This window comes from Molossus molossus, unplaced genomic scaffold (assembly GCF_014108415.1).
Source record: "Molossus molossus isolate mMolMol1 unplaced genomic scaffold, mMolMol1.p scaffold_m16_p_5, whole genome shotgun sequence".
Classification (NCBI taxonomy): domain Eukaryota; kingdom Metazoa; phylum Chordata; class Mammalia; order Chiroptera; family Molossidae; genus Molossus; species Molossus molossus.
Window position 1 is genome coordinate 27017016 of NW_023425388.1, and position 23363 is coordinate 27040378.

General features: G+C 41.2%; 2 protein-coding genes across 2 annotated transcripts in view; one reads left to right on the plus strand and one right to left on the minus strand.

Moving 5' to 3' along the window:
• VEPH1 (ventricular zone expressed PH domain containing 1) overlaps nt 1-23363 on the minus strand; it is a 229245-nt gene that overhangs the window by 152326 nt on the left and 53556 nt on the right. The window contains exon 5 of the mRNA XM_036242764.1: nt 6856-7022. Coding sequence (XP_036098657.1) covers nt 6856-7022 — 167 coding nt within the window. The remainder of the gene's footprint in view (nt 1-6855; nt 7023-23363) is intronic.
• On the plus strand, nt 14284-21043 carry PTX3 (pentraxin 3). The gene is made up of 3 exons (XM_036242765.1): nt 14284-14572; nt 15020-15424; nt 19832-21043. The coding sequence occupies exons 1-3, from the start codon at nt 14443-14445 to the stop codon at nt 20443-20445; spliced, it is 1149 nt and encodes a 382-aa protein (XP_036098658.1). The 5' UTR covers nt 14284-14442; the 3' UTR covers nt 20446-21043.

Here is a 23363-nt window from a genome sequence, read left to right on the forward strand (position 1 = left end):
TGTATTATCCTAAGCGAAACAAGCCAACCAGAGAAAGACAAATATCACATGATCTCACTTATTTGTGAGCATAACAGTCTGAGGAATGGGGTAGTCCCAGAGACGTGGAAGTGGGGTACAGAACGACAAACCCCAGAAGAGGGGCTGGGGGGAGAGATAAACCGCAGAACTTATATACATATATGCATGAACAATGGACATGCACAACAAAGCTGGGGACAGGGTGGGGAGGGAGGAGGAGAGGTGTATCAATGGGGGAAAAAGGAGACACATCTGTAACAAAAATAAATTAATTAAATTAAAAAAATAAAATAGAAAAGAAAAGGGATCACACATTACCTGCACTGTGTTTAGTAGATGGGAGAGTGGATGGAAACTCGGGGCACAGGTCTAGACCAGAACCCTCTAGAGCAAGTGACCTAGGGAAGGGTCTTATCCCTTGATGCTCTGGTCTTTTGTCCTTCCTGAGAAGAATTAGTCACTGCCCCCCCCCCCCCTTGTTTTTGCTTCCATAGCAATCTGCTGACAAGCACAAGTTTAGTATCTTGTCAATGAACTGAGATAATGTTGTAGATACATCTCATCACCCAGGCTATGGGCACCTTGTGTGTAGGGTCATCTGGAAACATAACATCATAACTTAAATGTATAGAATAAAAGGTAGAGCTAATGTGCGTTTGTCTGATGTGTGTACATGTGTGTGCATGCATGCCCTCTTAACACTATCTTCTTAAGGTTCTGCAACCGAAATCTTATTTTAAATACTGAAAGTGACCTCTGAGTCATGTCTGCTTGGGGATGCTGTGTTTGGTGCTGCTGGACTAGGTATGTAAATGGAAACATTCTACACTGCTGAGAGAAAAATCCCAGAAAACGACTCTTCTCTAGGGACCAGACTACAAAAGTGGTTTCTCTGGTCATCAATCAGCAGGACTTGTCAGGCTGGACTTGTCACTTGCTGCCACTCATCTCTGTATGGTTAGGGCTAGAAGCCCATCTTCTGGGCATAATAACAGACACGTGCATATGTGTTACTAAATTGTTCCTTTCATTGGCTAGACTACAGCATAATTTGTGACAGCCAAGAATACAGACTTAGTTCCAGAAGGCCACTTGGAACACTGACCACTAGCTTCTTTCTAGGAATGGACTCAGGGTTCTCTGGAGCTTCCACCCATGAATCACTAACCAGGAACAGCCTGTCTGTACCTAGGAAGGATGAGTTCCCGAGAGAGGGATACCCAGAGGGCAGTGATGGAGGAAGGGAACGCACCTGCTCCGCCAGTTACCTGGGAGCTCACAGATGTGACGGTTGTCATTAAAGCTATGCCATGTTTGCGGTCTCATGGACTACTCAGCTATCCATAGAGAAGATGTTCTTTCAGGGGCCCACAATCGGTCTCCCAGCCCTGGGAAGCCGGGTTGTCCCCAGGCACAGAAGGTGTACAGTGAGGAAGGCACCCACGACAGTGTAACCCAGTCCTGCACTTGCCCTCCCTGAAGAACCCAAGCACTTCGCCTCCAGTTACAGAGCACTGCGCAGCTTCACACAGAAAGGAAAGCTCCACTTTAATCCAAATTTCATAAGGTCAAAGTCCTCTTCAATTAGCTTCCTGTTCATCTGAAATGAAATGAACTTGACTGTCGTTGAAAGCCTCAGTCCTCCTTTCTGACTGTGGCCACGTATTTCATGTTTCTCCCTCAGAAAGCCCTTCGCTATTTCCCTCCCGTTCCCTTTGCCACTGTCTGACTAAGGAACAACCTGAGAGAGGGTGTGAAGCAGGAACTTCTCTAGTCCTCTGACTCTGCACCTCAGCAGTCAGGGCTGAGCTAACGCAGAGCTGGAGGAGGCACGGAGTGGCTGTGTTACAGAGGGGAGTTGATGGAAGGCAATGGGTTGGACAGTTCCCCATCACAACCTCTTCCCACCAGTTTGGATCCTGGCTCAGATGGGCCTGTTCACACCACTGGGGTGGTGCCTCTTAAACCCTTGCTTCTTCTTTCTGGGATCCACCTCAGCACCCACAGTACCTACTGGAATTGTTTTCACCCTCTCCTCCTTGTTCAGTTCAGCTCTCCTCTTTGTGTCTAGCCCACCTTTCTGACTGACATCTGCCGTGGCCTGTGGAACCGCCATTTGCTTTACCAGCCGTAGCCTTGCAGCCTCAATGTTTTAGTGTATTGAGGTCCAGAGATCTCATTGGCTAGATTTAGACCAAGATTACGATGTAGAGTGGCCTGACCTGTATGGTTTGGGGCTTGTTATCTAGTGAGTGTCAGGCCCAAGTTTTTGGTTTGTTTGTTATTTATTTTTAATTGAATTTATTGGGGTGACATTGGTTCACAAAACCATACAGGTTTCAAGTATACAACTCAATAAAGCTTCATCTGCACACTGCATCGTGCACTCATCATCCCAGGCAACATCTCTTTCCATAAGTGGCATTTTTAGAAAAGGCAGTGTGACTCTAAGGGCCAGTGGGCGACATGGTCATTGCTCAGATGAAAATTGGAGGGACTGATAATGCTGGGGGGTTAACCTCTCCAAACGTTGACTTCTCTGTTTACAAGATAAAAAGCTTGTTGTGGAGAGTAAGTGAAATACTATCTGTAAAATGCCTGCACATTGCCTGGTACCTGGAATGAGCTTGGCCACTGTTAGTGACCCATGTGCACCTCCCTGCCCTCTGTGATCAGCTGTGAACACAGCTGCCTTTTCAAGTCGAGGCTGCTCGGTTACTTCTCCAGGCCAAGGGAGGAGGGAGGAGGGAGGAGGGAGTTGGGAGTCAGAGTCCTGGGCCTGTTACTTACCTCTTATTATTTGTGTATTGGGAGCAAATGAACCTCGCAGAGAATCCATTTGACTGGTGTAAACTTGAGAAAAAGAATGCATTGTCAGTGGGTTTCAATGAAATAGTGGATGTTAAAAAGTGTCCTTTTTAAATAATAAAGTCCTCTGTAGATTCAGGCACTAGTACTAATTCATCCATGTTAAGAAATATTCATGAAGTGACCTCTGTGTGCCAGGTACCATGCTAGGAGTCAGGGACACATGTGGACAAGCATTCGCATTACAGCCCAGGTGGTTCCGAAAGAAGAAGACACGTGGGGAAGGTGTGAGACTTGCTATGGCGGGGACTGGGGGAAGGAAGGAGTCAGAGAAGATCCCTGGCAAGAAAGCCACATCTAAGCAGCTGTCTGAGGAAGAGGAACAGTCAGCCCAGAGAGGATGGCAGCAGTGAGCACGGATAGCACATTCCGGGTAGAGAATGCACATATATGTAAATGCTCGGCATGGGACCCCGGGGCTGATAGTTGTCCAATCAGGGCCTGGTTTGAAATGACTCATATGTCCTTTCCCGAGTCTCTGGGAAGCCACGGGAGCGCTGTAACCAGGGGTATGATGGAATCTCTTGCAACGTTCTACCTGTTTTCACCTTCACACTTGGACCCCACCTTTTTGGGTGGGTGACCAGAGTCCTTTCCCTCCTTCCCGTAAGTGAGCCTCCTCCTGGCCTCGCTCCCCTTCGTGCCCAGCCTTTACTCCACGGGAAATAAGTGCAGCCAAGCTCTCTCCCCGGATCCCCCCGGGAACGGTTATTAAACCCATCTTTCCACAGACTGTTTTTGTGTTGCCCTTGCTCTCAGGCTGCAGATAAAATGGCATGCCGACTGCCTCTTTTATGAAATCAAGTTTGGTTTTTTTAGTCACGCCTCCCTATTCCTCATAACACCTGGTCCCCAGACTTTACCTGTGGTAGGCAGAATGTCATTTCCCCAAAGACGTCCACATCCTCATCCTCAAAACCGGCGACTATGTCCCCTTATGTGGCCAAAGGGACTCCGTAGATGTAATTTAGTTAAGGGTACTGAGATGGTGCGATAACCCTGGATTATCTGGGTGGCCTCAATGCAATCACAGGGATCCTTAGGAGAGGGACGGAGGAGGGTCGGGATCAGAGGAGATGGGATGAGAGAAGCAGAGGTGAGAGGATGTGAGCCAGGGGAGGAGATAGCCTCTGGAAGCTAGAAAAGACAGGGGAACATTCTCCTATAGACAGAATGCAGCCCTGCTGACACATTTTGGGCTTCTGACCCCCATAACTGTAAGATAACAAGTGTGGGTTGTTTAGATCATTAAGTATGCAGTAATTTGTTACAGCTGAATAGAACATGAATACACCACCCCATCTGTCCCTCCTCACTCTGAGCCTCCTTTTAGGTGATCTGACGAGCCCTCAAATCCACTCCTCATCCAGATTGTACTGTAGCTTTGCTCATCCTTGCTGTCCTCAATCCTTTCTGAAATTAATTCCTACACTTGTGCTCTGGAATTTGTTCTCTAACTTCCTCTAGCACCTTGTTCTCATCTAATATGTTCTTTCACATCTTCAATCTCTTTATTCATATTGGATTTTTTTTTTAGCCTTCCTTATTTCTTCTAAATTCCCATGCTCAAGCGATCATTTCCTACTCTTCCCGTCCATACCTAATCCACAATTGATGACTACCAGTTCACACCCCACCCCCAGACACTCCCCTTGTGGGTCACTGGTGAGACCAAGGTCAATTGTCATCTCAGGTCTCCTTGACGTCTCTAGATCTTGATTCTCTGAGCCGCTTCCCCCCTTTTGAGACTACAACACATTTTTTCCTGACTCTTCATGGTCTCTACTTCCTTTGGTCTTTTTAAATTTATTTACTCATTTCTGAATGTAACAACTTTTATTGACACCCTACTATGTGCTCAGCACTATGCTAGAGAGTACATACAAATATACGGACACAGATTCTGTGCTCCTCAGAGTTTACAGTGCACTGGAAGGGACAGACCTGCAATAATAATGACAATGTATTGTTCAAAGGGCAAGAGTGAACATGAACACCAGGTAGCATGGATGTTCCTAGTTCTCTGCCTGACCTCTGGCCTTGCAACTCAAAGTGTGGCCCTGAAGCAGCGGGAGTAGTGTCACCTGAAAACTTTTTTAAAAAGCTGAACTGGTGGCCCCATTCCAGATCTAGCAAACTGCAATCTCTGGGGGTGGGGTTCAAGCCTGTTCTCCAGGACTGCCAGTCTTGTCTGCTTCCTGAAGGCCCTTTGCATCTCTGCTCCACCTTGAACACAACTACGCATTCATCCAGATCTGGCCCTGAGGCCACTCTCTTGGTGGGTCCGTATGGCACATATGACCTCTTTCTCTCTAAGGCAGAATTCAGTTTCCGCCCTCTCTCTATTTATTCCATTTGCAGAAAACCTATCACCCTGTTTAATTCAGTTTGATTTTATGAATGTTTATTGAGTGCCATCAGATACTACGTTAAAGTCTGGGATACAGAAGAAATCGTTTCTTACCACAAAGAGCTTGTAGTCTATTGTGGTTAATTATGCATATGACCTTTCTTGCCTGCCCTTCTTTGGACAATTTGAATGTTGAATATAAACGCTCCAGCTTTCACCTTAGTGTTGCTTGGTTTTTCAAGTGGTAGATACTGACATTACCAGGAAATGGAGCATAGATGCAACTAAACGGACACAACCTTGGGTTGACCACTTGTCTTCACCGTGCACATATTGGTACCCTCCAGAATCCATTTCTACTTCCCCCTTCCTGGCAGCCTCACGATTCTACCTGAGGCTCCTCAGGGTTCAGAAGAAGTTCCAGAGGTAGAGTATGTGTCCTAGACAGAGAATATCAGGACTTTTGCTTGGATGTTTTGATGATAGTGAAAGTAGGAGAACGAAAGTGCCTAGCAAACCCCTCACATCTTAAACTCACCAAGAGGAAGCCTCCAGAAAGGGGAAGCTAAAACCTAAGAATCAAATCTGAGAAACAGAGATCGAGAAACTATTATGTTCATATTATTTGAACCCCTAGAGCCTCATCTGAAGGATTTTTTTCTCATCACATTAACTAATAAATTCCTTTTATTTGTTACACCACTGTGGGTTGGGTGTTCTGTTACCAATAATCACAAGCATCCTAATTATTACAATATTTTACTTGAATCCAGAAAGCAACAACCAATTTGTTATTTGGAAAATGAGCCTTGCTGTCAATATAGGCTGATATCTTCATAAATTAAGGCATGAAAAGGTCTTCCTTGGCTCTCTAGATTCCTAGGACTGCACAGCCACACTGAACTTTCATTAAAGCTATCCTTCTATGGCTACAGATTTGCATATTTATTGTGTTTTATTACTGTACTTACTTTTGTGTATCAACTTCACTGGGTCAGTGGATACCCAGACATTACTCCGGTTGTCGTGAGAGTGTTTCCAGATGAGAATGGCATTTAAATCAGTAGAAGGGGTAAAGCAGATTGCCCTCCCAGTGTGAGTGGGCAGCATCCAATTCTCCAAGGGCCTGAATATGACTGTTTGGCCTAGAACATTGGTCCTCTCCTGTCCTCAGTCTGGGACTTAGACCATCAGCCCTCAGGTTCTCAGGCTTTTGGACTTGGACTACAACTCACACCATCAGTTCTCTTGTTCCTAAGGTCTTCAGACTTGAACTTGAACTACAACACTTCCCTTCCAGGTCCTCAGCTTGCAGATGGTAGATTGTGGCACTTATCAGCTTCTATAACAGCATAAGCTAATTCCTCATAGTAAATCATAAATACACACACATAAATCCTATTGATTTTGTTTCTCAGGAGAACCCCAAGACAGTACCCAATTTCCACCATCACCTCCTGACTTTCATGATTCTAAAAAAAAGTGGATGAGTGCTTTCATTTACAGATGAGTGTGTACAGACATATGAGAGAGTTAACCTAAAGTACACATCCTGTTCACATGCCCCAAAGCATGCCTGGTTGTGTGGACCATCAAGTACATAACATACACTTTACCTCTGGTTGCTTTCTCTTTGCCGCTACGTGCAAAAGCCGTAGGAGATGGTACTGTTCTGGTTGTTCCAGCTGAAGCATCAAGGCCAGGAGTTCTGTCAGGTGTCTGTTAATTGGCCGAGGCTGCTTTTCATACACAGCAGGTAACACCCTCAACAACATGGTGTTACCTGTTGAGAAAACAATAAAGGGAATGATGATTTTATCCATGAGCACTAGAAATAACATTACTGTCAAAGCAGTAACTTTTGCACTTACACATTGAAGAGCACGAGCTTGATGTCCTAGTCTTCTGCTGAAAATAACAGAGTACCTTATGCTGCTTATTTCAAAAAAACCCGCAAAAGCATAATTGAAACTGATCTATAAAAGGGAACATTTTATGATATGATCAGTATTATTATCTAATGACAAATTTTCCTGAGTAATGCACCATGGGGAAAGAGGAAATTTTGACAGTAACCAGGCCACACCCTTGAGAAGGAAACAGTTCCGATAAAGAATTCCTGCTGAGAGCATTTGGTTGCTGTTTAAGTGAAAACTATGCAGTGTCACAAGGATGAACTTAAATGAAACTGAACAACAAAAGAATAAGTGCAAAGGAATGTATTCACATTCCTGAGAAATACCAGGCATATGATTTACACAAGTGACATATGGAAACTATGCCTTCCTCTTCTGAATAGTTAGAAAAGTAGCAATGCACATTTAAATCCCTAATTTCTGCACTGTTTCAAGGGAAGCCGAGAGTCAGTTTGTTTGTCACATGTGATTTGCTTCAAAGACATGTATGAACAACTGGATTTAAAATGGCAAAATCTCAAGAAAAAATATTACATAAACTACAGGGATTTATCTGCAAACAACATATGGGAAACATCTGCCTATCACTTTATGGTATGGATTTTTTCTCAAAATCCTCTCAAGTACTTAACTGTCTCAGGAGAACTGGTTCCTATGGATTTCTTGAACAAGAATGTTCTTGCCCCTATTTACTTTAAATTCGGCTTTGTGTATAGAATATATATACAGAGTCAAATAAGCCGTGATTACACATATTTAGACCTTTATTAAATGGTGGGGACAAGTTCAGATAAAAGGACATTTCGATTGAGAATAAAGGAAAGAAGGCCAGCATTTTTAGAATGTCAATGATTACATTTAATAAAAAGCTGATTCTGGATCAAACTGAATGTATTTGAGTAGCTATAAATAATGAGAATTGCTTTCCACATGTGGTTCATAAAATTAGTTTCCAACAGATTTTAGTCAGATGCCCATAGCGTACAAGGTGTTGACAATATTCAGGGTTTTCTTTAAAAAATGTTGTGTGCATTGGAAAGTATTGTTTTATTTTGTTAATTTTTAGTAAGAGTTTTTCCCTAAACTTTAAATGCAATGCCCAATCCATAGAGAGCACATTGGATCATAGAGCTCAGTTATATAGACAAACTGATCAACTTTGAAAAAGGTCATGCTGAATGGGACTGTTGTTGGAATTCAAGACAGGAAATTGGTGCAAAGCTTTTTGGTACAATACTCCCTCAATGCCTTGGGAGCCTTGAAGGGGAAAATTCCAGATTAGTCATTTTTCAACTGACTTAAATTTTGATCAAATAATACAAAAATGAATGCGTAAGAACGTTTTCTGAGTTAGAAACTGATGAAGACACTTTGGTGTAGAAATTTTATAAATTCCATTAGTAAGTTAGCATGATCTTTGTAATTATGAAATATACTAAGTCATTAGACAAATGCAGACAATAATGTAAGAAACACTGGTGTACCTATGAATTAGTTTGTCAAAACTTAACCTTATGCCATAACTGCTTCCCATTCCATTTATTTATGTTTCTCCCCAGAAGTAACCACCATTCTGAAGTTGGTGTTTATCATCTTCATGAATGTTTTTATACTTTAATTGCATGTGTATGTATCAATAAGCATTTTATTATATTGTTTTGTATGCTTTAAGTTTTTTATCAATAGTATCATATTGAACATATCTCTTTGCAACGCATTTTTGACGTTATTTTGAAGCTTTATCTCCAAGAAGCTCTCCATTTATTTTCACTGCTGTGTAATATTTCATTGTATAAATAGGTAGCAGTTTTTAATACACTCTAAGGTTGAAAGATACATTATTATTAATACCTGCTTTTACCAATAGTGCTGTAATTTTTATACCTATTTCTTTGTGTATAAATAGAAGACAGACTGCTCAGGGGATTGTGTCTGAGCTCAATGCACTTAGAAATCACCTGGAAAACTCGTTAAAACACAGATACTGATTCAGCAGGTTGAGGGTAGGGCGTGAGAATCTGAATTTCTACCAATTTCTAAGGTGATGTTGATGGTCCCTAGACCATATAATTAAGTAGCAAAGCAGTGTCCCTGAGAAAATTTCTAGATTTTCTAAAATTTCTTTGCAAAGTGATTGTAATAGTTTTCTATTGCTGCCACAAGAAATGACTAAAAACTTTGTAGTCCAAAATAACACAAATTTATTATCAGACATTTCTATAGTGCTGAAGGCTGACATGAGTCTCACTGGGCTAAAATTCAGATGTTGGAAGAATCCTGGAGGTTGTTGGAGGAAATCTGTTTCCTTGGCTTTTCTAGCTTCCGGAGACAACTGGCATTCTTTGGTTTGGGGTCCCCTTCCTCCATGTTCAAAATCATCAACATAGCATCTCTCTGACCCTGCTTCCCTTATCACACCTTTCTCTGATTCTCTCTTCTGCCTCGCTCTTCCACTTTTAAGCATTCTTGTGATTACATTGGGCCTGTCTGGATAATCTAGGATTTTTTCCCTATCTTATGTAACAACCTTAATTCCATCTTCAGTGCAATGAAACATTTCGTATTCACTGGTTATGAGGATTAAGATGCTGACACCTTTGGAGGGACATTATTCTACTGACCACCATGATTATAGCAATTCACACACCCACCAGCAGCATGTTTCTGTTGCCTCACATCCTTGCCAACATTTGGTCTTGACAGACATCATTTTTGTCCACTCTGATGGGGTGTGAGATGATATCTCTTTTTTTGGTTTAATTTTCATTTCCTTAATTATTCATGAAGCTGAGCACCCCTTTTATATGTTCACAGGTCATTTCCTCTCTCAGGATTTAGCCATTCATATCCTTTGTATATTTTTGATTGGGATGTTTATGTTTTCTTACTGAATTGTAGAAGTTCCTTATTTAATCTAGACACTAATTTTTTATCAGTTTTAAAGTTGCATTCTTAATCTAGTTGATTTTTAAAATTTCCTTACTTTATGGTTTATTTTTTGTTGCTATTGAGAAATGTTTCTGTACCCTAAGTCCATAAAAAGTTTTTTTCTATATGTTCTCCTAAAAGCATTATGATTTTGTTTTCATATTTCTCTTTAATCCATCTGGGATTTACTTTTGTACATATGAGAAAGGGATCTAGTTTTATATATTTTTGTGGTGCTTATTATAAACAATGGTCCCAGATCCATTTGTTAAGTAGTCATCAATTGCTTCCCTTCTGATTTGTAATATCTCTTTCCAAAATAAGGTTTCCCATGTGTCTGGGTCTGTTTCTGGGTATTTATCATACCTTCACGAATTACATATTTTCTTAATTACAATTGACTTTATAATAAATCATTATATCTCACAGGACAAATCTCTTTACCTTCTACTTCAAATTTTTCTTGGTCCTTTTACATAAAATTTACCATTAGTTTGTCAACTTCATTGAAAAACTAGGTTGGAATTTTATTTTTGCCACATTGAATGCATAGACTAATTTGGGACAATTGACTTTGCGAAACTGAGTCTTCTCACTAAAGAACATGATATACTCTTCCATTCATGTAGACTATATTTTTTTACATCTTTCAATAAAGTTTTGTAATATTAGTTTTACTTTACGTATCTTTTATTAAATTGATTTCTAAGTATCCCATATTTGTTGTTGCTATCATAAACAGAAGCTTTTTTCAGAAATGTATTTTCAGTTGTCTCCTGGTATTAAGAAAGCAACTGATTTTTGTGTGTTGACCTTCCACCCAACAAAACTTGTTCAATTCTTTTATTAATAATCTGTCTTTAGAGTCTCTTGAGTTTTTTGCATATGGATAATCAACTCAGAATAATTGATGATAAGTTTGTTTTTCTTCCAACCTTATTCCTTATGTGGTTTATTTTTGTCTTACTTGACTGGTTGGGACGTTCAACTCTTTGATGAATAGAACTAGTGTCCTTGAGTATCCTTTTGTTATTATGAGTGTGTTTCTAAGGATTCACCATTAGGTATGTATATGTTTTTTATAGATTTTTGGTATTTACTTTTTTTTGTTTTTAATCCTCACCCGAGGACATTTTTCCACTTTTTATTCAGATAGAGTGGGTGGGAGAGAGAGGAAGAGAAACATAGATGTGAAAGGGACACATCTAGTGGCTGCCTCCCGCATAACCCAACCAGGGCCGGGGACAAACTGCAACAAAGGTACACGCCCTTAGTGGGAACCAAACCTGGGTCTCTCTGGACCGCAGGCCTATGCTCTAACTGCTGAGCCAAACCAGCCAGGGTGGTATTTACATTTTATCAGTTTAAGTTCCTGTTTCCTAGTTTGAACATACATTTTATTAAATAACTTTTATTAAATAATTCTTCTGTATCTGTTGACATGATTATATGATTTCTCCTTTAAATTAATACTGCAATAAATTAATAGATCTTCTAACATTTAATCAATCTTGAGGTCTTAGAATAAACTCAACTTGGTTATGATTTATTTTTATGCATATGTTGCTGGGTTTGTTTGGCTAATATTTTATTTAGAGTTTTTGCATCTATGTTCTTAAAGGAGACTGGCCTGTCATTTTTCTTTCTTAAACTGTCCTTGACATCATACTTACTAGACATATAAGAAGAATTTAGTGCATTCCTGCACACTCTACTCGCAGAAGAAGCTTGAATAAGATTGCAATGATGAGTTCCTTGAGTGTTTGATTAAACTTGCTTATAAATCCTGGGTGATGCTCTATATATTTCATTAAGTTGAAATTTTTTTCATCATCTTTAATTATTCTCTTTTGTCTTAAAGTCTATTTTTGACTGATAATATAGCCATACTAGCTTTTTTGAATAGCACATGTTTGGTATATTTTCCCTGCCTCCCCCCCAACCCCCCAATCCACCACCCTTTAATTTGTTACTTTCAACATTTTCAGATTAGAATGTTTCACGAATGCCTTATGTAAGTAACATATAGCTGAGGAGTAGAAAAAACACACTTATCTGATAACCCTAGTTTTTTAGCTAGAAAGTTGTTTCAGTAATATTTTTAGTGATTATTGATAAATTTGGATTTATTTTTACTACATTCTGTTGTGCTTTTAATTTACCTTGCTTTGTCTGTTTTTCTTCCTTCACTGCTTTCTATTGAATAGATCAAGTTTTATTGTTTTAATTCTTTCTATTCCTTCTATTTGGACATTCTATTTCTTTTTTATTTTGGTGGTCATGTTTAAAGAGAAACATTCTTTAATTGAAAAAGTAAAATTCATTTCTCTTTATCCTCCTCCTGAACAATGAAGGATTTAAGAATACATTTTGTATTATTTTCTTAGCTTTTGCTTCCAGTTCCTTAATATTCTCTTTAGCTTTGCCTAATTTGCCATTTAATCCAATTTCTTCAGTTTTTTAATTCAATTATTTTTTTAAATTCTAGAAGTTATATTTGGTTCTCTAAAATAATTTACCTAGCCTTTTTCTTTTAATGTCTTTTTCTTTTGTCAGGTTTCCAATTTCTTCTTGTACATCTTAAATAATTTAAACACACTTATTTTCTAGTTTCTAGCTGGTAGATATATATTTTTAAATGAAGTTCTTGGGTAAGGGGTGTCCAATCTTTTTAGGTTTCCGCTGATTGTCATTTATAGTGGATTGTTTCCTAATATGTTGAAATATTTTTCATTGTGAATTTATTTTTACAGTGGCAGATAGCATATATTTAAATCTGGAACGCATGTGAAGGCAGGCCCCAAATCTCAATTTCTTAGGGACTCTGTAGCGTTCCATCAAAGAGAGACATGTTTACTTTTTTTTTTTTTTTTTTTTTTTTTTATCCTCACCCGAGGATATTTTTCCATCTTTTGTACAGATAGAGTGGGAGGGAGAGAGAGAGAGAGAAACATCGACGTGAAGGGACACACCGAGCGGCTGCCACCCACACGACCAACCAGGGCCGGGGACAAACTGCAACCGAAGTACGTGCCCTTAGCGGGAACCGAACCCGGGTCTCTCGGGACCGCGGGCCGACGCTCTAACCGCTGAGCCAAACTGGCCAGGGCGAGACATGTTTACTTTTCATTTTCTGATGCTAGGGCAGAGAATGGAGCTATACCTACCTGAAAGTCTGGCTTTAGGTGAAGGTCTCACTTCTAACTCCCCACCTTGGCCTAAGCTTTGCTCCCACATGGTCACTAACACTTGGTTATTACAAAACTGACAACCCTTCCTCCAGGGGGTCTCCAGCATCAGCTCTTGGGCTTACCTTGTTGGCTTTGGTTCCTTCTCTATCTTTGGACCCTGGATATTTCTCTTATTCCTTGGGGGGGGGGGGGGTGGAGACTTATTTGTACTTTTAAAATGTTTATTATAATTTAAACACATTTCTAGGTGTTTTGTGCAGGAAAGTTTTCAGTTTATATAGACCTCCATATACCGGCAGAAGCAGGAATCACTAAATTAACTTTAAAAACATGATCTTTGACTCTAAGCCTAGTGGAATAATCTAATTTACACATAATATCAGGTTATGAAAAACATACCTGAAACCAGTTTATTCCTTTTCACCAGCTATTTCTCATTTTAGGTTTATCAGTTTTTCTGCATTGTCATTTAAAACGTGTGTTTCTAAAAGTATAGTTGCAACTTCAGAAGAATTAAAGACGGAATAACTAGGAACAGACTTGGCTTCTAGAGCCACACAGATTCTTACTGAGTTGGTTTACTTTGGAATCAGAGAGTAACTTTTCACAGTTTGGACCTGTAAAACTGGTTACAAAGAAAAAGTGAAAAGAGTTTTCTACACATAAAAAGTTGTGAAATAATAAAAGCGCACACAAAACGCTGAAATCCAGATCTTGCTCTCATACCTCTATGCCCACTGAATCATTTCTCCCCCTCCCCGCCCCCCTCCTTTGCATCCCTCAGTGCTACCAATTCAAGTTACAACAGCTAATCCTCAGGGGCACAGTCTTAGCCCAGGACCGCCCCCACTCCCTTTCCCCTCTGACCCTCCTCCAATTAATCTGACTGCAGTGCAAACCTTTGTGGTTTACTCTTGTGCAACCTCCAAGTCGCCCTCGCCCTCCCACCCAGCCCCCTCCCCCTCAAATTCAGGGGAACTCCCGTTATGCAGTGCCACCGGCATTACTCATTCATCCTCATTCAGGCTTCCCCAGCATTTATTAAGGGCTCCGGGCTCCTGCCTTTCACTCTCACTCTTCTGCTCAAACACCGATCACTGGAGAGGCTCTCCCTGGTCCCCTCCCGCCAGCTGTGGGAAGTCTCGGAAGAACTTTGTCTCTCTCAGCAATGCATCTCTACGCGATCGTAGTTTGTGTTCTCTGGTCTGCAGTGTGTGCCGACAACTCCGATGATTATGAGCTCATGTATGTGAATTTGGACAACGAAATAGACAATGGACTCCATCCCACTGAGGACCGTAAGTTCTTTTTAACTCTCTCTCTGCTACTCCTAACTACATATCCACTTCTTTGGGTGTAAAAATTATACGTATACTTTGTAGCTAATGAAACGAGATGAATAGTGCAGTTTGTTTTGCAAAAGAGAGCAGCACTTTAGGAAAGGTTTCAAAAAGTTGTCTCTGACACATACATAATGAGTTGAGCCGTATGAAATCGCCGGCATTTGCCTGTTTTGAGCTACACGAACGGCAATTTCATAGAGTTCAACTTAATATGTGTCTGCATGAATGGTTCCTGTCCTCTTCGAGATATTTACACGCTGTTTCTTCGAGGTGTCCTTTAAAAGTTAACGGGGTGCTGGGATGGGCAGTAATTTGGGAACCAGCCAGGGAGGTCAGCTTTTACAAGGCACACTCAAGGAGGGTCTGGGCGGGTTGGTAATGTGTGTGTCTCCCGCGCCCTAGCCACGCCGTGTGATTGCCGTCGGGAGCATTCCGAGTGGGACAAACTCTTCATCATGCTGGAGGACTCGCAGATGAGGGAGGGCATGCTGCTGCAGGCCACCGACGACGTCCTCCGGGGCGAGCTGCGGGGGCTGCGGGCAGAGCTGGGCCGGCTCAGCGGCAGCCTGGCGAGGCCGTGCGCACCGGCGGCCCCCGCGGAGGCCAGGCTGGCCCCGGCGCTGGATGAGCTGCTGCAGGCGAGCCGCGATGCGGGCCGCAGGCTGGCACGACTGGAGGGCGCCGAGGCGCAGCGCCCGGAGGAGGAGGCGGGGCGCGCCCTGGGCGCAGTGCTGGAGGAGCTGCAGCGGACGCGAGCGGACCTCCGCATGGTGCAGGGCTGGGCGGCCCGCCACTGGCTGCCCGCAGGTAAGGGTGCAGGCCACGCAGGGACACCCCTGCGGCTTTGTTCTCCGAGCGTTTAGGGAAGCCAAGCCAGGCCATCCTCCAGGGGACGCTTTAATGTGGGACACACACACACACACACACACACACACACACACACACCCCTGTTTCTCCACGCATGGCCATAGAGCTCTGGCATACTACACGAGGTGGGAAAACTGGCTTTAAAACATATTCTCCAGTCCCGAGGATCCCCTAAGATAGTTGTGGACGTGACCATCATCGTCTTGAAATAGACAAGGGCCCCTAACTGACACCCGATCCACCAGGCTTCGCAGGGGCGCTATTGGCCAGTTATAACCGTGACCTCTCCAGCGGTCTCCTTTCCCTCCGTTAGGGATTTCCACTTCTTCTAACTTTAGCCTGCCTCTCTCTTTAGGGGAGCTCTGGTTCCCCGTGCTATTTCAGGGCCCAGCCTAATTTTTAGGGACGTTTTTCAATCCCTGGGCCGGCCTTTCCCCCCCTGCTGGTTCTGAGCAAGAGACTTGAGGCTGAATCTGATCTCGTGAGGGGTTAGTGGAATTTCTGAGGGGGCCCAAGCCCCGGGGGTCTGTGGAATTCTCTGGCTACTGGAGGTCCCAGGGTGTGCGTTTTAGAATAAACTGGCCGCTGAGGAGCCAAAATGGAACCATCAATGTAAGAGCCAATTGGTACCTCTGTGCCATCCCTGGGATTTAAGTGGGAGGGGGCGTCAGGGCCAAACAAGGGAGAGGTGGTTCAAACAAGCCGCAATTTGTCAAAGTCCTGTGTGATATTCCATGAACCTCCAAACGCATGTGGGCCTAAATAATACATTTTAAAGATGGTTGAAAGAAATAAAGAGAAGATTGGGAGCCAAGTAACATTCCTTCATAAGTCAAAATTTCTAGGAAATGGTGATGCAACAATTATTTGTGGGCTATATTAGAAAATTAGTGTTCTATAATTGCACTTTTCCCGAGAATCTCAGAAACTGGAAACAATTACAAACAATGCCATCTTTCCCTATATTTCCACTAGAACAACTCTGATTTGATGGAGTATAAGGAAAAATCATAAGCATGTGTGAGAGCACATTTCACTTAAAATTACAGAAACCATACCAGAATATCAGTCTTTCCTAAATATTTGAAGATTGTTTACCAGTACAGAACATATTTTCTTAAATATTAAGTAAGGCTTGGGGGGATCATAATAACAAATATACAATAGATTCTCAATGTAAGTGACAAGGAGACAAATTATAATTCTGTGGCTATATCAATGAGTAAAATTTCTTGTCTTTTGCAATCCAGGTAAAGTCGTTGTACATATAATGTACCTGAAAAACTAAAGAATTGCACTAATTTTCATCTTAACCTCTGCACATTAGAACAGAAGAGGGATGTAGTTCTGAATTCTAAAATGTTAATTTTTATGAAATCCAATAACACATTTACCCACATGCTTTGATTTCCCCTCTCTTGGTTTCCTGCCAGCTTGGCTTCTAAGGGATTTCTAATCATTCTGTTGTTGGTCTCTGAAGAACCTGGTTTTAATTTTGTTTGGTCTTTGATAACATAATCAGGAAAACCTATTAGTTAAAAGCCATTTCAGGAGAGAGTTTCTGACATTTTAAAGAGATATCAAGAGCCTCAATCACTGGTTCCCAAAAGAAACCAGAAAAAACAAAAACAAAAACAAAAAACTGCCAACATGCAGTTCTATTCCCTGAACTCAAATAGCCAGGCAACCTTCAGGGGAAGCTAGGTCTTTGAGAGGCAATGAAGGGATGCTTTGGAATGCAACCCAGACTCTCTGGGCGTATTTAAACAGGAAATCAGTTAATTAGGTTGCAGTGGGCACCCTCTTGAACACTACTTTTCTGAAACATTACAGGAAATATCTTAAATGCCCAGGCATAATGTGATCTCCCCCCCCCCCCCCCCCCCCGCATGATCTTTGTTTGATTTATTTAACACAGCTAGAAAAAAAAAAAAAATGCACCTACCAATTTCATTTGGGGAAAAAAAATCAATGTCTCATTAAAAATTACTTTTTCAAAATCTTCAAAAATTCAAATAATTCAGTGAAAAAGTTAATACCAAAGTGTGACAGAACCAATCTTGTGCTTTAGTAGTGTAGTTACTTTTATAGGATTTTATGATCTCAGTATTTTCTTTGACTATTTATATCTGTTTGATTTTTTTAGTACAGAGCCTAGCCCTTAGCCACTTACTTGCAGCATTTAACTTAGCAGACCACACTTCGCACGGACCTTTGATTCCTCCATGTTCGGTCTATTCACCAGTTAGTCTATAAATGCTCTGCAACTTTACTTTTCAAAGCTATTTTATGGCAGATCGTTTTTAGGTTGTTAGAAAGGGAATGCCTAGTCCTAATTTAGTTCTCATATATGTTCTTTTATACATATATGAGGTCAGCATAAAGTAGAGCTCACCTGATAAAGCTTTTAGCACAGAGTTTCCCAGAGACACCTCAGAGGTCTTAAGTTCAGTGTTTCCAGCTGACTTACCAGTCATGTGGCCTGGAGAGGGACAGAGTGGGGAGTTCACTGAGCTCCCAACCCTCAACTTTGAAGTCTCCTTCTAAGTACCCTTTAGCAGAATTATGCTCTCCACCAATCCCTTGGAAGAATTCACTCTTCCTTAAAGTTTTCTTTTACTGCTTAAATAGTATTTATAAGCATGAGGACAAAGTAAGAGTTTTTTTGTTTTGTTTTGTTTTTTAAACTCATCCAAGGACATTTTTTGCATTTATCTTCAGGTAGAGTGGGAAGGAAAGAGGGAGGAGGAGAGAGAGAGAAACATCAATGTGAGAGAGACATATTGACGTGAGAGAAAACACCAAGTAGTTGCCACCCATACGACCCCAACCAGAGCAGGGACAAACTGTAACCAAGGTACATGTCCTTAACACAACCGAACCTGGGACTCTCTGGTCCACAGGCCAATGCTCTAACTGCTGAGCAAAACTGGCCAGGGCCAAAATAAGAGTTTTTAAAGCATATCCTTTGAATACACAGCTCTTCCTGAGTGCCACATAGTTGTTGCTTACTGACTTGCAGAATATTGGAAGGAGAATGGAAGGAAGAGCCTTTTATGGAAAACAGTAAAGCCTGAAGAGATTAGAGGGCTCATCACAAGCTGCACAGCTTACTAGTAGTACAACCACAAACTGCATTCCAGCTGTCCTAGCCAAATCCAGGGGCTCTTCTCCCATTAGACGGCAATGCAGTGTGCAAGTTAAGGGTGTGGCCTCTGCAGCCAGAGTGCCCAGGTCCAAATCCCAGTTTTACCACTTATAATCTATGTAAATATATCTCAGTTACTTAGCGCTCCGTGACTCAGTTTCTCATCTGCCAAATGGGAATATTAAGACTATCTCTTAGGGTTGATATGAAGACTAAAATAATATATAACGCCCTGGCTGGTTTGGCTCAGTGGTTAGAGCTTCAGCTTGCGGACCAATGAGTCTCGGGTTTGATTCCAATCAAGGGCATGTACCTCAGTTGTGGTTTATCCCCGGCCTGGTCAGGGTCATACAGGAGATAGCCAGTCGATGTGTCTCTCTCACATCAATGTTTCTCTCTCTCTCTCTCTCTCTCTCTCTCTCTCTCTCTCTCTCTCTCTCCCCCCCCTCCCAGTCTATCTGGAGATATATGGAAAAAAAAATATCCTCAGGTAAAGATTAAAAAAAAAAAAAAGACATATAAAGTGTTAAGAACAGTATCTGGTATATAGTGAATACCCAATAAAAATTAGTCATCATTATTATACATTGTTGCTTTTCAAAGGTAGTTTTCTACAAACTTCTCACAGTTTACAAATATCTGAGAACATGTAGTATATTAAAATGTATTCAGCAACAAAATGTCGTCGAGTTTTTGTTTAAAAATGCATATTAACAATGGCTAAACAGGGTGAGCTAGATCCACTGAATTTCCCATGTTTTTGTTCTAGGAGCTTGGTGAAGTCAAGGAGAGGGGAATGAGTTTGACTCTGAGTTCTTAGAAATTATAGTGTCATTGTTTAAAGTTAATGCATAGTGATTCAACAATTTTTTAAAAATAGTTGTAACAGAAAGCTAATCAGGAAGGGAAATAGTTATTAAAACATGATTTTCATTATGTTGTGGGTTTGGACCATTTCTCTGCACGCCTTCTTCTCCATTTAGATGCGTCATTGAATGAGACTATTGGCTATTCTTATTTCCATTTTCTTTGCTCTACAGAGAATATACTTGAGGCCCCTCAGGTCATAATGTGATACTGCAGATAATTTTCATGTGTAGTCATTAAAATGCCCATGCTAAAATATCAAAATACTGGAATCATTTCTCAATGACTTTATATTTTTCTTTCATACTTTTCTTCTTCTCTTGCCACTCTAGGTTGTGAAACAGCGATTTTATTCCCAATGCGTTCCAAGAAGATTTTTGGAAGTGTGCATCCGGCGACACCAGTGAAGCTTGAATCTTTTAGTGCCTGCATTTGGGTCAAAGCCACAGATGTATTAAACAAAACCATCCTGTTTTCCTATGGCACGAAGAGGAATCCATATGAGATCCAGCTGTACCTCAGCTATCAGTCCATGGTGTTCGTGGTGGGTGGAGAGGAGAACAGACTGGTTGCCGATACTGTGACTTCCCTGGGAAGGTGGAGCCATCTGTGCAGCACCTGGAAGTCAGAGAGAGGGCAAACGGCCTTGTGGGTAAACGGTGACCTGGTGGCTACCACTGCTGGGATGGCCACAGGTCATGTTGTTCCCGAGGGTGGAATACTGCAGATTGGCCAAGAAAAGAATGACTGCTGTGTGGGCGGTGGCTTTGATGAAACGTTAGCCTTTTCTGGAAGACTCACAGGCTTCAATATCTGGGATCGTGTTCTCAGCAATGAAGAGATAAGAGAGACCGGCGGAGCAGACTCTTGTCACATCCGGGGAAATGTTGTTGGATGGGGAGTCACAGAGATTCAGCCACATGGAGGAGCTCAGTACGTTTCCTAAGTGTTGTGAAACTCTACTTGAAGCCAAAGAAAGAAACTCACATTTTAAACATACGTCAGTTGGGAAGGTCTAAAACCCTCAATGCATACTAAGAACACTTGAGACTAATGAAGGAGAGAGTGAGATCAGTCTTTATTTATCTTGGCAAAATACTGAATAAACAGTTGAGCGAAGACATTGGAGAAGGCTTTTGGGATATTGTTACTAGACTCGATGCCATGGTGCTTTCAAATTAATGTTGTGTCTTTGTCAGATAAACTCTCAAATAATTAAAAAGGACTGTGTTGTTGAACAGAAGGACAATTGTTTTACTTTTCTATGGTTAATTTTGTTTTGGCCAGAGATGACTTTTACATTGGAAGAATAATGAAATAACGTTTGTTGTCCATTGTTCATTGTTATTGGCATGTACCTTATTATAAAAAAATGATGATGAAATGTATTTATACTACAATGTGACTTAACAAATATAAATGTAGTTTATGTGTTATAATCAAATGTCACTTTTTTGAGAAGATAGTTATATAAGTTATATTGTAAAATGGTTTTGTATTAATTTTATTGACTATTTTTGTAAATAAAATATTTTATAAACCTAGCCCATGTCATGTGATTTTAAATCTAAAAAGGTTTTGGAGCAACTCCACACTTTTCTATTCTCATGTAAAGCAGGCAATTAATTTTCAGATCATAGTCTATTATTTAAATAAAAGAGTTAATATCAGAAACAAACTATGGAATTATTTTAAGCTTTGGCTTTCAATAAATCATAAGGAAGAAATATGATCTTGGCTAAGTCAGTCCATCTCTCTGGGGTAAGTTTTTGCAACTGAGAAATCAAGAAATTGAGAAAATAATGATCTCTAGGTCCCTTCCAATTTGATGATTCTATGAGTGCATACATCTGTCTGTCCTATGTAATGTGAAAAAAGAAAAAAAAGAATTATCTGAGTTCTCCAGATACATATGACACCTAAAGAAACGGCTTAGGCCCTGGCCAGTTTGACTCAGCAGTTAGAGCGTCAGCCTGCAGTCCACAGAGACCCGGGTTCAGTTCCCGCTAAGGGCATGTACCTTGGCTGCAGTTTGTCCCCGGCCCTGGTTGGGTTGTGTGGGTGGCAGCCACTCGATGTGTCCCTTTCACATCGATGTTTCTCTCTCTTTCTCTCTCTTCCTCTCTCTCCTTCCTGCTGTATCTGAATAAAAAATGGAAAAATGTCCTCAGGTGAGGATAAACAAAAAAAAAAAGGAAGAAAGAAATGGCTTAGGACTGTTATTTGGAAGATCTACAAATCTTGAAAAGAAACAATGATTCTTGCCTTTAACAAACATCCCATTCTCTTACTACACAGGGAGGAGGGGACAGTCAAGCTCCTTTACCTGGCAGATGGGGTGGTAACCCACTACCCCATCACTGTTCTCCTGCAGAGGTTATGCAGGGCTGCTAGAACATCACAAAGCTGCTTCTGAATGTCAATGGGAAATCTGGTGGAATCACTGTGATTATGTGTCCACCTAAAGATAGGGCCTGAACAAGCAGAGGTCACATCTTGTTCATGACATTTGGAGAATTGGGCCAGGAGTAATTATCAAGGTTCCTTTTTGCAACTAAATAGCTTGATGTCCTTAGACAAGTTACTTAACTCCTCTGGGTCTTCTCAGGAAAAGGAGGGAGTTGGACTCCATACTTTTTAGCAATAAAATTCTATGAAGCTAGGAATCTTTGAGGATACTCATGGTATCAGTATAGCTTCATCCTACTTGTGAGACTCACAAAACCAGGCTGATGTCTCTCAAAGGAAGTTTCAGTTATGAGGTCATAGGACAGTCTCAGACCCTTGGAGATGACATAATTCAAGATTGTAGGCACAGTGGTCACATGCAAACCCCTGTTTAGCTATCATCTATATGACTTGAATGCTTAGCTGGAAGAAGAAATATTGGACTCAGCCTTAAGCAGAGAGTTAAGAATGCTCTCAATTCTTTTCCACATTTCAGCATGAATTATGTCTGTTCAAGGGAATCAAGATGATGCAAGCCAAGATATATGCAAATACATATGCTGACAAGTTAAATATAAGTGAACTTTACATTTTTTTACAAGAATCATATGTTGAAGGCAGAGAATAAACAAACAGAAGAAAATAAAGTATGTTTGGGTTACAAAAGTAGTAATTTAATATGCTATAGTAGTAAGTCTGGATAGGTGCTTAAAGGACTTTTAATTATCCCCTGATATCCATTTTTCCTCTTTTTTTAAGTAATAGAATTCTGGTTTTAATGACACACAGGGTCACTCAGAATAAACTCTATATTTTGCAGCATTAATTGCATTTGGATGTGGCCATATGACTAAATTCTGGCTGACACTGAAATGTTGAACGCGATTCTCTTTCCCTTTCCCCTTCTCACCGACCGGAATGTGGCAGTGATGGCTGGAATCTCAGTAACCATCTCAGACATGACATCCAGGGTAACAGTGGGGAAGAGGCCTGGGTCTCCGATGGCGTCAGGTTCCCTTGCCAGCCCTGCGCTGTCTTCCCAGGACTTGTACATGAGAGAAAAATGCACTTCTATCTTCTTTAATCCATTATTGATTGATCACCTAATCTAATCCTTATCCAGTAGAGTACTTCTGTTTATTTATTTTTTTATCCTTACCAGAGGACATTTTTGCATTTATCTTCAGATAGAGTGGGAGGGGGAGGGGGAGGGGGAGAAAGAGACAGAGAGAGAAACATCGACATAAGAGAGACACATTGACTGGTTGCCACCCACACGATCCCAACCGGGGCCAGGGACAAACTCAACCATGCCCTTAGCAGGAACCGAACCCGGGTCTCTCTGGTCCATGGGCTGAGCCAAACAGGCCAGGGCACTTCTGCTTAAATTTAAAAGACCATGTACTTTATTCCTCC

Bases quoted from the DNA above. Each gene is read 5' to 3' on its own strand.
- PTX3 (XM_036242765.1), top strand. From the start codon at position 14,443: ATGCATCTCTACGCGATCGTAGTTTGTGTTCTCTGGTCTGCAGTGTGT. The intron at 14,573-15,019 runs GTAAGTTCTTTT...CCCGCGCCCTAG, and splicing joins ACTCCATCCCACTGAGGACC to CCACGCCGTGTGATTGCCGT. The intron at 15,425-19,831 runs GTAAGGGTGCAG...TTGCCACTCTAG, and splicing joins CCGCCACTGGCTGCCCGCAG to GTTGTGAAACAGCGATTTTA.